Source organism: Kogia breviceps, chromosome 4 (assembly GCF_026419965.1).
Source record: "Kogia breviceps isolate mKogBre1 chromosome 4, mKogBre1 haplotype 1, whole genome shotgun sequence".
NCBI lineage: Eukaryota > Metazoa > Chordata > Mammalia > Artiodactyla > Physeteridae > Kogia > Kogia breviceps.
In genome coordinates this window covers 120818842-120833993 of record NC_081313.1, presented here as the reverse complement: position 1 = coordinate 120833993, position 15152 = coordinate 120818842, and the positions used below count along the sequence as shown (strand labels likewise).

The window sequence follows — 15152 nt, the reverse complement described above, 5'->3', positions numbered from 1 at the left end:
GGCACTCGGTCTACTGAGTAACTCGCTCTCAAACAGCAACTAATAATTGCTGCGCCTGCGCCTTTCTGCCTCCACCGCTAACTAAGCCGCCGGAAGCTTTTTCCTCTTCCCGTTGGCCCAATGCTGGACTAGTTGGTCGATACTGCGCATGCTCCATGTCTTACCCTCTTTCCCCCGCCCCCCAACTCTCTCTATTATCCGCCCCGGGCGCAAAGTCACTAACACGCCTGCGCGAGCGGGCGTGCCCCGGAAGCAGTTCTTTAACCAGCTGACACGTAGAAACGGGGCTAGGACAGGGTCCTCAGTTGAGTTTGGGGGGTTATTAGAGGCTGCCGGAGCTATCGCCGCCACCGCCTCTGCCGCCGCCGCCTCCGCCTCCGCCTCCGCGTTTGGTGAGTGCCCAGTTCCGTGCGCACTGTTCGGTTTCTCCCCGCACCTGGGCAGCGCGGCTTGTTGCCGCCTCTCGGCACCGCGCCCCGGTCCTTTTCGCTCAGACTCTCCTCCCTTTCGGGCCTTGCTTTGACGAGGCCCCTGCAGGAGTCTGCGCTTTTCTGGCCGGCAGAGGCCTTATTTTGCAGGAGTCTGTCGTGTTGTCAGCTGTACAGAGGTGAGAAATCATCTTTGTTGTTGTTGATATTTTAGACCCCTCGGAACCCCTCCTCCCACGTCGCTTCCCCGAACGCAAGGCATATCAGCTCCTTGAAGTGGAGGTGTCTTCCCAGGCCTCGACTTAGAGTCTAGACATTTCTTTAGCACACCCCACCCCCGACCCATCTTCCAAATGCTGCCTCTCAAAATTTTAGAATAGTTATTTGCTGCTTTCCGAGGGTATTTGCTTAAGTAAAGTATCAGGACCGAATTCAGGAGGACCTTGGGCATAAGCAGTCTTTGCTGTTTCTTTTTATTGCAGATCATTTGCAATGTCAGGCTTTGACAACTTAAACACGGATTTCTACCAGACAAGTTACAGCATCGATGACCAATCACAGCAGTCCTATGATTATGGAGGAAGTGGAGGACCTTATAGCAAGTAACTTTTCAACTTTGCCTATTTACTTAGTCGAGATTGCATTGAAAGCATGTACCCCGAATGTTTGGTTCTGCCTAAGAGTGAATGTGTGAACATGTTCCGTATCAGAAACGTGACTTTTCATAATCTTTCTATCTCCGGAGAGATCTGTGACACTTGTTTGGGTTGGAAGGGATTGCCCTATTTAGGGTTTGGTATCTTATGCAAAATTTTCAGGTGTGCCATGAGTGGAAAAGTAGATTCTTGAAGAACGTTTTCTAAGTGACAGTATTTGTACATCATTTAAGATATGGATAGAAGTTTTAAGTACCTAGAAGATAGGCTGTTTAGGTCACAAGACGAGTTGAATATTAAAATCTTTTGACAGCTTGTTTAGTAGCTAAATCAGTCCAACTTTCAGATTTTATCAACCATTAACTGAAAGCACTGAAAGCACTGAGTGACAACTATTGAACAGTGTAAGCTCCATACTATGAATCATCAGGTGGTTTTCATAAAACAGCTGATAATCACTTTTATTACTCCACACACCAAAACTTTATGATCAGTCAGTACACACAAATTGCCAGTTACAGACTGAAGTGAGGGGGACTCAAAACCTTTCATCCATGAACTGTTGAAAAAACAAAAACAAAACTCTGTTCTTGTTATAGTCCATGGTATTTGTGGCAAGAAACTTAAAGCTTTTTACCGATTTCCTCTAGGACATCATATTCTTAGTTTCTTAGGTCCTTAAAGTTAATCTTTTCAGCCTGCCATCCAGTGAAGGCGTTTCCTATACCAGGCCTACTTAACCATTTTTAGATGGTCCAGGACCACTTTGAGAATCTTAGGAAAACTGTGAGCCTATTTCTGAGAAATATATGCATGCAAACACCCATAGTAATGTACATATAATGTCCAGACAGTTCGTGTGTTACCTGATGTGCATCTATGGACTCTGAATTTAAAACCTAATGAAGACTGTCCCAGGGTGAGGGCATGGAAAGGGTGCATATCCAATCTGAGAGAAACATTAGTACTAGAATGTGTGTGAATTATTAATCTGAATGAAAGTGCCCAAGAATTTAAAAAAGCAAAAATCACATTCAGCCCCACAGTATCATTTGTCTTGAATAGGCTATACTTTTTACAAAACAAAACTCCTTGAATCTGCTTATTTTTTTGATGCATTCTAAAGCTCCCCGCCGCTAAAATTCAAAACATTGGACAATGGGAATGAGCATGTAAATAATGCTGTCTGTGAATCACTTTTTTTCTTTCTTTTAAATTCTCAGTTATATACCATTGAAGATTTATCTCTTTTATCAGTTAATCGGGCAGAATTGGAAAAGTCATGTTGAGAAATTTCCACTCATTTATTTACCTAAATATTTGTTTCTTGTGATTGTTCAGTGTATGACAGGGCAGATGAATATAAGATTGGTCAGGGTGCTGCAACAGGGGTTTGGAAAACCTGTCTCTGTATGTGGGCCTGTTTTTAACCAAATGATACTGATGTTTGGACTCAACAGAATTATTCCATTTAGATTGCAGCGTCCTAGCTTTATCTGTCTCTGCCTTTCTTTCCTATGTTTCTTTCTTTCTGTCCATGTTTGCATCTCTTAAAGGTGTGGCTTATCTTTTCTTTACACTTAGCATCTCACTTCAGTTCTCCACAGAGCATAATATCTAAAGATATTCTCTTGCTAACTATTCTCACAATTCCATTCCAACCAAATCATGTACCAGTAAGCATTGCTTCTGTACTAGTGAAAAATTTTCATTCCAGGTGCTTATATAAACGTTACTGCCAGTTAACGAATGTGGGTTTATAGATGATGCTTAGGAAAATAAGAAGGCTAGTGTGTTAGTAGTAATGACTGGGTTTCTGAACTTCATTAAAAAAAAAAAATTGAACTCCTTTATATGTACCTATATGTTTTGTTTCTGCAACCTAATGACATTTTTATGTCCATGTCAGTTTATCAAATAACATTTTGTTTGTTATGCCAACTTGGTAACAAGGATCAGCTAACTTTTATCTCTATTGATGAAAATCTAGGTTCAGATAGCATCTGACTTGGATTGTCTTCAAATTTTTTTTTTTTGTGGTACGCGGACCTCTCATTGTTGTGGCCTCTCCCGTTGAAGAGCACAGGCTCAGTGGCCATGGCTCACGGGCCCAGCTGCTCCGTGGCATGTGGGATCTTCCTGGACCGGGGCACGAACCCGTGTCCCCTGCATTGGCAGGCGGATTCTCAACCACTGCGCCACCAGGGAAGCCCCTGTCTTCAAATTTGACTTGACTTATTATTAGTCCCTAGTTCTACATTTGCCCTATGAAGTTAACATTTTGCATAGTTTCCACTATGGGTACTGTACATTCATACAACAAAAAAATAAACTCAAATAGTAAAAGACCGTTTGATCTCAACCTGTAATATTGGACAGGTTCCACATTGTATTGTAGACATGCCTATAAAATATTTAGTAATACCAGTCACGTATTCAAAGTCTTGAAAGCTAGTATTTTTTCATCTTCCGAAATAGCTAATAACACCTTTATGGACTATGTAAGGATTTTGATGAACTTAAGTAGTCAACCCAGTATATTAAGGTGCTTTTTGTCTTTGTTGTTGATACTGAGTGCTTCTGAGAGTATTGGTTTACATCTGCTGCTTTTCCTGCTATAAAAGTGTTGATTTAGACTATAAAGGTCATGTCTACCATGAGGTGTTTTAGTTTAAAACCAACAGGAGTGAGTCAGGAATTTTCCTGAGCAGATCTTTCCAGAAAAGAAAAATTGTAAAATTCCACGGTGTTGTCTTTGTCACCTTGTATCCTGAAGAAGGAATGATGGTGCCACCTTTAAAGTTCTTATTTGTTTGCAGTGTTTCTTTTCCTTACATGAAATTTATGGGTCTGTATCAGTGTTTCTGAAGTGTGGCCTGCAGACCCAGAGGGTTCTTGAGACCTTTCAGCAAGACTTTAAGGACAAAACTATTTTTGTAAAAATTCTAAGATGTTATATACCTTTTTAGGTGTGTTGAGATTTGCAGTGATGTTGCAGAAGTAATGACTGGTAGAACTGCTGTTATCCAAATATAAGGCGAGACAATGGCATCAAATTGTTATAGTAATCACTGTATTCTTCATCACACACTTGTTGGGGGGGGTGAGGGGAACCATTTTCACTTAAGGGTGCCCTTGATGAAGCTGTAAGAATTATTGTTTTATTAAATGCTGATCTTGACAACACACATTTTTAGAAAAGTCTGTGTGACAAAATGGGAAACAGTCCTAAAGCACTTCTGCTTCATACTGAAGTACAATGATTATCTCTAGGAAAAGCCTCTGTGCAATTTGAGTCACAACTTGATTCAGCCACTTTTTTGTGGAAACCATTGTTATTGGAAAGAACATCTGACATATAAACTATGGTTATTCAGACTTGAATAATTTCTCAAAAATGAGTGAAGTGACCTGTTACTTCAAGGAAAACAATTGACAGTATGTGTGGCCAATGAGCAATTTCAAGTTTTCAGGCAAAATTGAGGATTTTGGAAAACTTGTATCCATCATTGTGAACTTGTCAGCTTCCCAATAATTACCATATTCTGATGAGATCAGTGGTGATATTTACAAATCTGATTTTTAAAAATTTATATATATTTTATATTAAGTGTGTCAATATTTGGAAGAGCTGCATATTCATACTAATATTTTCTAAATGACCAATGCATGGTGTTACAAAATCATACATGAATAATAAAGGATCTAGTTAAAGTATAAGACAGATCAGTTTATTCTAATACAACAGAGTTCATTAGCATTGTTTCTATTTCCATGTTGCAAGTGAAGTTTAAAAAACTACCAGTTTGCTTTGCATTTTGATGTATCAAAAAGAATATTCGCTCTATGCACGCGGGAAGATGAAGATGGCCGAACAGGTGACCAAGTCAGTGCTGTTCATGTGTCTGGGTAACATCTGTCAATCACCCATCGCAGAAGCAGTCTTCAGGAAACTTGTAACAGATCAAAGCATTTCAGATACTTGGGTCATTGACAGTGGCGCTGTTTCTGACTGGAACTTGGGCGGGTCACCAGATCCATGAGCTGTGAGCTGCCTAAGAAATCATGGCATTAATACAGCGCATAAAGCAAGACAGGTTACCAAAGAAGACTTTGCCACTTTTGATTATATACTATGTATGGATGAAAACAACCTGAGAGATTTGAATAGGAAAAGTAATCAAGTTGAAAACTGCAGAGTGAAAATTGAACTACTTGGGAGCTATGATCCACAGAAACAACTCATGATTGAAGATCCTTATTATGGTAATGACACTGACTTTGAGACTATCAGCAGTGTGTGCGGTGCTGCAGAGCCTTCCTGGAAAAGGTTCGCTGACCCGGGTCCAGTCTTGCTGTGGCCCAGGCTCGTCCCACAGGCCCGCATTCTCAGTCAGGAGTCACAGTGTCACCATTCCCTAGCCAAGGCTGCAGCCCTTTCTTCAGTTGACTCACTGTTTCTTACCTTAAAAAATAATTGTAGATGGAAATTGGTTGTTGTGTTTGGCGGAAGAATAAATAAAAATTTTTGATTCAGACAGTTTATGGGGTAAGTGTTCTTAGACTAGTTGAACCGCCCACTTTGCCCCAGTTACAGAAATAGTGGAACAAACAAAATAGTAGAGCAGCAAAATAGGACATAATGAAGAAAAACATCACTGTAAGGCCTATCAGCATCTGAGCCCATTGGCACTTCCAAGAATCTGCACTACCTCTTCCCTCTGTGTGGGTGGGGCCCCTGCCCTGCACTACCTCTTGATGTCAGGGCCTGGTGTCCAGTGATGTTGGTGAGAAGTATTCATATATGTGCAGAGTGCACATGTGTGCATTTACAAGACAGGAAGGAAGATTTGTGGGATTAATCTTCAGCACCTTCACTCCTTAGTTTGTGTCTGTCTAGTTGATTTCATAAGGAAGTCAACTTAAGTGTTCCCGTTTGAACCACTTTGCCTCTGGAAATGTAATTATGTCCGGGAAGAAAGACACTTGTGTGCTGGTTTACCTTAGGGTCAGTTTGGGGACCGCATCTGCTTTTACATGCATGTAATTAACCTGAATGTCAAATATAGATCAGCTTAGGTGGGAAAAAATAATAAGTGGGAAAAAGTCCTTTTATGTTAGAATGCTTAAATATTGATATGTTAAGTATTCTTTTATCAGTGCTTAGTTTATAAGCAAATATAGGTAATTTCTGTGCACTTGGAGGTACCTAATCTAAAATTCACATGAATATACATCAGAAAAGATTGTTTTCAAATAAACTGGGGAAATTACAAAAATACAACTAAGGTAAAACAAAAAGAATATTCATGATAATCTGGAAAGGTTATTAAAATACTCTTTTCCAACTACAGGTCTGCAACACTAGATTTTCTTCAAATACTTCAACTAAAACAGTATATCACAACAGAATGAGTGCAGAAGCAGATACAAGAATTTGCAGCTGTCTTATATGAAGCCAGACATTAATGAGATTGTCAAAAATAGAATACAGTGCCACTTTCCTCAGTAATTTTTAAAAATAATTTTTGCATAAAAATGTTTATGCTAACATGTAATGGATTTATTGTTACTTTAAATGAATTAATAAGTATTTAAACATTTCTTTTTTAATTTCAAAAATAATAAATATTGATAGAGATAACCCACATAAAAAAATTTTAGGAGTTCTCAATAATAAATTTTAAGAGTATAATGGGTTCTAAGATCAAAGACTTTGAGAACCACAGGTTTATGTCATTCTTCTTGTTTTTTCTATTGCATACACATTCGTATTCTCTCTCTTACTCTCTGGAGAGAGAGAGAGTATAAAATACAATTTGTTTATGCAGATTGTAGAAACCTCCATATGGAGCTTTTCTAGCTCTTTCATATACTCCAAGGTGGATTTGTGATGCATCCTAACAGAGATCAACACAATAGCATATTTTACTAAATCAGAAAATGTGAGTTCTTGTCCTAATTCAACCAGCTAGCCCTGTGGAAACTCCGTGCGTGCGCGCGCGCGCGCGTGTGTGTGTGTGTGTGTGTGTGTGTGTGAGAGAGAGAAAATAGTAATCAAGATACTTGCATACCAGAATGACTGGGGAAATGCATGTATAGAAAAATATTATGGCTGTCTCTGTCAGGTAGGATTTGAGGGTAATTTTTTACTACAGTTGTTATAAGAGCTGGCTATTGGAATTAAAAACCCTAGTTTTGAATCCTGGCACCACCATGGACAAATCATTTTAACTCAAATATGTTTCCACATTTTTGTAATGGAGAGGATGATAAAATTGACCTCCTACAGAATTGTAGAGAGAATAATGTGAGATAATTCACATTAAACACTTAAAACAGTGCTTTATACAGTAATATTCAAAAGGTTATTATTTATGTTTTTGGAAATTTTCAGTAGTTAATATATACCCATATATTACATATGACATTTTAGAATTAATGAATTTCAACAAATAATAAATATACAGGATTTTTAAAGGTGCAAAGGTACAAAAGTTTATAACCTGAAAATTAAGTCTTTTACTTCTCCTGTCTCTGGGTCCCTTTACCTGTATAATTGTGTATATAATGTATGTGTATATATATACCCACATGCACATAGATATGCATACATATTCTAAAAAGCATAGTCACAGTGGGTGCATATGGTATATACTATTCTGAATATTAGATTTTTTCTTCCCCACTGAATATTTCTTGATTATCATTTCTTACGAGTACAGACAAAACTGCCTCACACCTTTAAAAAGGTGCAGAGTAGTCTGTGCCTATATCACAGTGTAGTTACTGATAACTATTTATATTGTTTTGGTTTCTACTTTTTTCTATTAAAGTAATGCTGTAGTGAATTCTACATTTTATAGCTAGAAAAATAAATAGTATTTTTTTAAGCATGTATTGGACTAGTGTGGTAAGTCATGAGAATGAGAGCTATGTGTAGTTGAAACTTCACCTTTGATTTGCTTTTAATCAAGATGTTCAGTTAATTTCAAAATTAGGTTTAATTTTAAAATCTCAATAATGAGGTCATTAGATTTTTTTATATTTTTCAAAAGGGAATTATAAATTTTTAAAGATAATTAGACTAAAAGATCTCTAAGGCTTCTTAGCTCTCATTTTTAAAGTATCTTACTTTTACAATAATTACTTTACTTCTTTATTTCTTACCATTGATAGATAAGTCATATTTTTCTCGAACATAGTAAAACAGGTCTTTAAAAGATATTGCTTTAATATCCTTCTGTTCCCTGTTGTTTTCATCACTAAAAAAGCCATGGTACGGTTTCCTTCTAAAAGGCAAGGTTTGTTATAGTACATAGCAAAGGAGACAATAGGTATACAATTACTTTGAAAAATTAAAAGCACTATTTAGATGCAAGGTGTGGTAATAATGTTTGTTATATTCAGAAAGCTTTCACAAAAAAGAAGCTTGATTTTTTTCCACTTTTTGAAATTGATGGTTCTTAAAGAGATTTACCCACTTGCAAAAAATAACACTACAGAGAATAAAGAAGAATGATTTTATACTCATTCATTCTCATGGAGAGATCTGAGTTACAGTGGAATATTAACATTAACATGCAGTACAAAGTCTGTCATCCTGAGTTTTTATTCATAGTCTTGGGCATAAATTTTATTTCACAGCTATCTTTATGTATGCTCACTAAAGGGGAAAATACAAGACAACGTTTACGTTTTCATTTGTTGACCTCCTGACGTTTAAAAGCTTAATAGTTTATGAAATGCTTAAGCACTGCATAAGTGAGTTTTAGCATCATCAGGAAAATTCTCTATAAAATACAGACAACTTATTGTAGATAATCAGCTTGATCTTAGTAATTAATTTCAACCACCGTTTATAAAAACTGGCAAAGAGATATCCTGGGAATTGCATGACTAAGATTTTCTGCCTGTCAGGAATATCAGATTGGGGCCTTGACATAATTCTGAGAAATGTAACTTACTTTTATTATAGACAGTATGCTGGCTATGACTACTCGCACCAAGGCCGGTTTGTCCCTCCAGACATGATGCAGCCACAACAGCCGTACACCGGGCAGATTTTTCAGCCAGCTCAGGCGTATACTCCAGCTACGCCTCAGCCATTCTATGGAAACAACTTTGAGGATGAGCCACCTTTATTAGAAGGTATGATTGGTTGCAACACTTGATAGTACTCGATAGTACCCAGCTGGTCAGTGAAAATAAATCTTAGTTTGGAGAAGTTACCCTTTTCTTTAAAAGAATAATATTGTAGAAAACAGTTTTCTACTAAAGTGACTCATTTCGAACAGAGTATATATGAAACCACATTGAGCTAGGAGGACCAGATTTTTTAATAGAACTTTATAAAATGATAATAAAGTATGTCAGTATATGAGCAGAGTAACTTTTACTTCAGATTATTATTGAAATTCTATCAGTGGAAGAAATGAGAGGAAATAGCATGGTATTGATTATTCTGCATGGAAATAAGCTGACAGAGCTAGTAACATCACTGAAAAGTATGATGTTTTTCAAATTGTATACCGAAACACAAAAAGCAGTAGTTCTAAAGTGTTTTTTGTTTTTTGTTTTTGATCAGATACGCTTTGAAAGTCTAGTGAAAGCTATGCATACTCTCCTCAGAAAAAGGCACACACATGCAGAGACGTAGTTTTGTATACATTTTCACAGGGCCTCCAGTGTTCTGAAGCCTCAGGTATAGAGTCCCTTACTGTTAACACTGTCCATATATTCTTTGCTATGCACACATAGCAGAGTGTCTGTTTCATGTCCATACCCGTCTCTAACATCAGACCAGGAATTGGATATCTGTGAAATAAACACCATAATCAGTAAAGACTGGTATTGAGGACTAACCAAAATAGTATCATCTGATATTGCTAGATCACTCTTTTGCTATTGGTGGTTTCATTTTTCCTCCTGTTACAACATAGATTCTGGTAAACTAAAAGTATATCACAGAGACATCCAAAAAAAAAAAGTATATCACAAATCCTGATTGACTTCCTTATTTTCTTTTTCTTTAGAATTAGGTATCAATTTTGATCACATCTGGCAAAAAACACTCACAGTGTTACACCCATTAAAAGTAGCAGATGGCAGCATCATGAATGAGACTGATTTGGCAGGACCAATGGTTTTTTGCCTTGCTTTTGGAGCCACATTGTTACTGGTAAGATGTTAGTTGCAACTCTCAGTGTGAGATTAAATGTTCCACCAAGAGCCTTTATTAAGACTCTGCTTATACAATCAAGTCTTTGATGTGTCTTAAATAGTATTGAGTTGTTTGAATTTGTACCTATTCATTACTTCTCCATTCATAATAGATGTAGTGTATTTAGAAATCATTTCTTGTTCCACTAAGTGCTTCAGTTATTAGGGAAAAATATTAATAAATATCGTATGGCTTTAGTCTCTCATCAAAATTCCTTCCTTTCAAAAACTGACAGAATTTTTAGCTTATTGCTGTTTTTTAAAATTTCATCATTGGGTGGTGTTTTGTTGTAGCAATGCTGGTCTTCTATGTATTAATTTAATGAATTGAAACATTAAAAGGCAAGAGGTTTTAGTCCCTATCTCCCATTTCCCTAAGAATGTTAAAGCATACTGAAAATGAAAAGTTGCAAAGATAATTATCACTGTTTGTTTTATGTCATTTCTGAATTAGAAGAGGTAAATGACATAATGGATCAAAGATGGACTTTTTAGTCAGAAAAACTGGGCATGAACTCAGTGCTCCTACTCTGCCCTTGAGCAAAGTCATTTGATCCTTCACCTCCCTCTCAGAGGTAATACTATGCTTCCCACCTAACAAGATTGTTTTGGAGATTAAGCAAGACAGGTTATGTGAGAACACTTTGAAAAGTTTAAAGCACTGTACAAGTACAAGGTTTTATTATTACTATATGAGTGCATTAATGAACTCAGCTGAGCCCTTTTAAACTTCTACACTCTTACTCAAGTATTTACAAACAAATATTGATTCTAACAAAAATCCCAAGGATTTTCCTGTTTAATGTAATCTGTGGAGACATTCTCCCCATTGAGTTTTATATGTCAAACATCTGACAAACCAGGAACTTTTTAAAGGCTTTTCTGTGGACTGATTTTAGTGATAGCATAACCTGAATACAATGTTTGTTCACATAGCTGGACTAAGAATACTAACTACAATTAAGCTAACGTTTACTACCCTAAGACTGTTCAGTGGTGTCTTTTATAAGAGCAGAATTTTTAAGGTTTGTGTTTGTTTGTTTGTTTGTCAGAGAACTGTATGAAGCAACCAACAATTTGGAAAAACAATGAAAGAAGAAAATATATCCATTATATTCCTCTTGCCCAGTTATTAACCACTTCTCTTTTCTCCTCCCCTCCTCACAGAACCCTGGCTTCCTGCTTATCCTGGCTTCCTTTCTCCTAATTCCTCTAACACCCATGTAAAGTGAATAATAAGATTATTTCTGCTGTTAAAAAGATTATAGCTACATCTGCCAATGAGAATAAATTGCTTCAGGGCAATTTTGGTGGAATTTGGGTACTTTCAAGTGATATTAGCTACTATCCAAATATCTGAATGGCTTTCCATCTTGTCTCTGTAGTTTATTTGCTTAAAATCAGCCAGATTTCTTTTTAGAAATCTACTTCAGGTGATCATACCATGATTTTATCTTTGTTGAATTCTATGCCAAGCTCAAGTGGTAACTAGAATATGAAAAACAATATCTGTGTGTTGGGAGGTGGATATTTTAAACTTCTTAAGGAGGATGTAAAAGCCAGTCTGCTCACTGTTTTACTTCTCCGTATAAAGAATAGGTACCTTTGTGGATTTTAATGCGCACAAATTGAATATCTTCTTTGAGTGCCATTTCAGGTGAAAGAAGCCCAAAATAACTATTTTGCCCTTAACCTGTAATCTTTTCTTTACCCATAGGCTGGCAAAATCCAGTTTGGCTATGTATATGGGATCAGTGCAATTGGATGCCTAGGAATGTTTTGTTTATTAAACTTAATGAGTATGACTGGTGTTTCCTTCGGTTGTGTGGCAAGTGTCCTTGGATATTGTCTTCTTCCCATGATCCTGCTTTCCAGCTTTGCAGTGATATTTTCTTTGCAGTAAGTGCTGGTCTTTATTTGGGGGGTTGATTGACCAATTCTGTGTAATAGGATTTACCTCACCATCAGTTTGAGATAAATCACTGATTCAACAACATATCAGATAGTGCCTCTTATAAGTGAGGACTGTGTTGTATATTTCTCAGTGATGAATAATGGAAGTGAGAATAAGTTTAGAAATCTTGTATACCATCTCTGCTTTTACCTATGATAAAGAATTTAGTTTTTTGCATACTCAGCAGTGTCCATAAACAAATTGAACAGTTGTGATTGTTAACTTAAATACTGCATGGAAGAGGTCAAGTTGTTTAGAATTATACTTACCCTCTCTGACCATATCTGACTTCTTAAAGATATCGAGCATATGCTAAGTGGATGAATAATAAACACATATTCTCTCTTTAGCAGCTTTTTAACTAAAAATGGAGCATTCTTTTTATGGAAGAGAGGCTGTTACTATTCCTACTGTGTTCTCAGATGTACACAGCTTTAAATATGTGTTATTTTAAAATAATATTTTAGGTAAGGTAAAAAATAAAGGTATAAATACAGCTAATAAAATTGCTTCTCATGGCCAGTGCACAGATGCTCTCCCAACAGTTCAAGCTCCTCCTTGTGGCTAGTGCTGGACAGCCAAAGATTGAGCTTTTTTACACTTAAAGAATGAAAGTGAAGGTTTAGGAGAAGAGTGTATATCACCTATTTGGTAGTAGAGATTTGGCAGGATGATGGCCTCATAGTGTCCCTGCGTCACTCTTCTCATTTGTGAAGATTGATATATTTACATTCAAATTTTACACACAGTATTTCCTACTGAAACAGCGTTTTCCAACCGGAGTTCGTTTTACTGCCAGGGGACACTTGGCAATGTCTGGAGACAATTTCAGTTGTGAAAAATTGGGAGGCGTGGGTGCTCCTGGTATTTTATGGCTGGAGGCCAGGATGCTGCGTAACTTCCTAATGATGGACAGAAACACCCCCACAGCAAAAGCACGTCCACCCCAAATGTCAATGCTGCCAAGGCTGAGAAATTGTGCTAGGTTAAGGAGCAAGATGTGTTATAGACGAGCTTTATATCACATGAAATAATGGAATTCACTGTGAGGTACATTTCAGCATTTGGAAAACATCTTGATTATTTCTGCGGATATCTACATGTGGATTTTTAAGTGCTTTTTTTGAACTTATGTAACTAATCTCATCTGCTGTTTCTCTCCCCTCCCCCTGTTTTTCCTTGTCGGCTACAGAGGAATGGTAGGAATCATTCTCACTGCTGGAATTATTGGATGGTGTAGTTTTTCTGCTTCCAAAATTTTTATTTCTGCATTAGCCATGGAAGGACAACAACTTCTAGTAGCATATCCTTGTGCTTTGCTATATGGAGTCTTTGCCCTAATTTCTGTTTTTTGAACTGAATTTATCTGGGATGTGGACATCATTGGGCCAAATAGCAAAAAGGACTTTGAACTCTTAAATTGGACCAGCAAACTGCTACAGTACAACTCTCGTGCAGATCTGATGTTTGACTCTTGGAGCAGTGGAATTAAATACGTATCTTTTGTTCATTTTTATAGAACTTTTGAATACTATATTGGATTTACCTGCAGTATGACTAGGTTTAAATGTTTGTGCTAATACAAATAAGAAGTGCTATTTCTTTCGTGTTCCTGCAGCCTTAGAAAAACAGCTCTTCTCCTTGCTAATTATATATTATGATGTTTTTGATGGATTTTTATCAACTGTGGGAAACTAACCACAGAGATAATAATCTTTCTTAAAAACAACCCGTAATAAAGAAGACATAAGACTTATTGGAGAAATGCTTTTTCAAGGAGTTAGGAAATAAAAATTACCTGTATTCTCAAGTCAGGTGCAGTTGAAGCAAAAAAGTGATCCCAATGTAAAGTTTTATGAGTTTGCACTTCAAAAGTTTGACAGTCCTCTAAATTATCTCATGGAATTTTAGATAAATTCAGCGATACAAGTAGTTCACAGTCTACCTTATTGTAGGCGTGAAATGTGAACATCTCTTCAGATACTAGCATTAACTAAACCATAGTGACCTAGACTCTGCATTAATGCTCATAATTGGATCTCTATGTTTCCCAGGAAAAAGAAAATCACTAACCTTTTTTGTGAAGAATATTTAAAATGTCACAGTTTCAGTATTGCAGTTTCAATGTAAAGTACATTTGATGCTTATTAATTAAAATTTTCCCAATTAATTTAAAGTGTGTTGTTGAGTTTACTTTTGCTAACCCACTGTTCTCGGTGTTCCATTTTCTTTAACTAGGGTCTGGTTTTGACTTGTATTCCCAGTTTATTTTAAGCTTTAAGAATAGTGGTCATCTAGTACAGAATCAAAAAATGAGCTTAAACAAAAAGCAGTTTGCTTTGAGTTACAACATTATTTCCTTGTCTTGAATTTATTTGGTTAATATTGTCATGTTCTCTTGTCAGAAAATCTGTAAGAAAATACCATATCTTGTATATTGATGATTGGCTTTTTCTGGAGCCGGATTCTGACTTTGGACAAAGCTCAGTTAAGTTATGAGAAAGGTGCCATACTGGGAGGGAAAATGTTGCTTTTTTTTTTTTTTTTTTAAGAGGAGACTTTCAGACTAAAAAATGCCACGCTGACATATTCATGGTTCGTTTTTAGAGCTAGTGTTCAACTATAAAAGGTTAAAATAATAAAACATACTTCTTACAAGAAGATCATGATTTCTGATCTCTGGAATTACATAAATTTGTTTTCCTTCATTAATATTTAATCTTCTGGAGGAGCGCACTCACTAGTATTTAGCTATTGGCTGGGTTTTTAAACGTACCAAATTGTTTCAGAATATTTTTTATTATAATCCTTGGATAGTATCTTTTTTGCCTTTTTCAGTTCATTTTATAAGTGTTAACAGTTCTTCCTAAGGTAAATGTAATGGGTGCCTTC

General features: G+C 36.6%; 1 protein-coding gene and 1 pseudogene across 1 annotated transcript; both read left to right on the top strand.

The window, feature by feature from the left end:
* The first annotated feature begins 200 nt into the window (after positions 1 to 200).
* Positions 201 to 14916, top strand: YIPF5 (Yip1 domain family member 5). Its single transcript, XM_059060603.2, has 6 exons — positions 201 to 392; positions 911 to 1030; positions 9063 to 9235; positions 10120 to 10265; positions 12024 to 12205; positions 13453 to 14916. Exons 2-6 carry the CDS (start codon positions 921 to 923, stop codon positions 13613 to 13615), a joined length of 774 nt encoding a protein of 257 aa, XP_058916586.1. The 5' UTR covers positions 201 to 392; positions 911 to 920; the 3' UTR covers positions 13616 to 14916.
* On the top strand, positions 4906 to 5423 carry LOC136794057 (low molecular weight phosphotyrosine protein phosphatase pseudogene; annotated as a pseudogene).
* Positions 14917 to 15152: the final 236 nt, after the last annotated feature.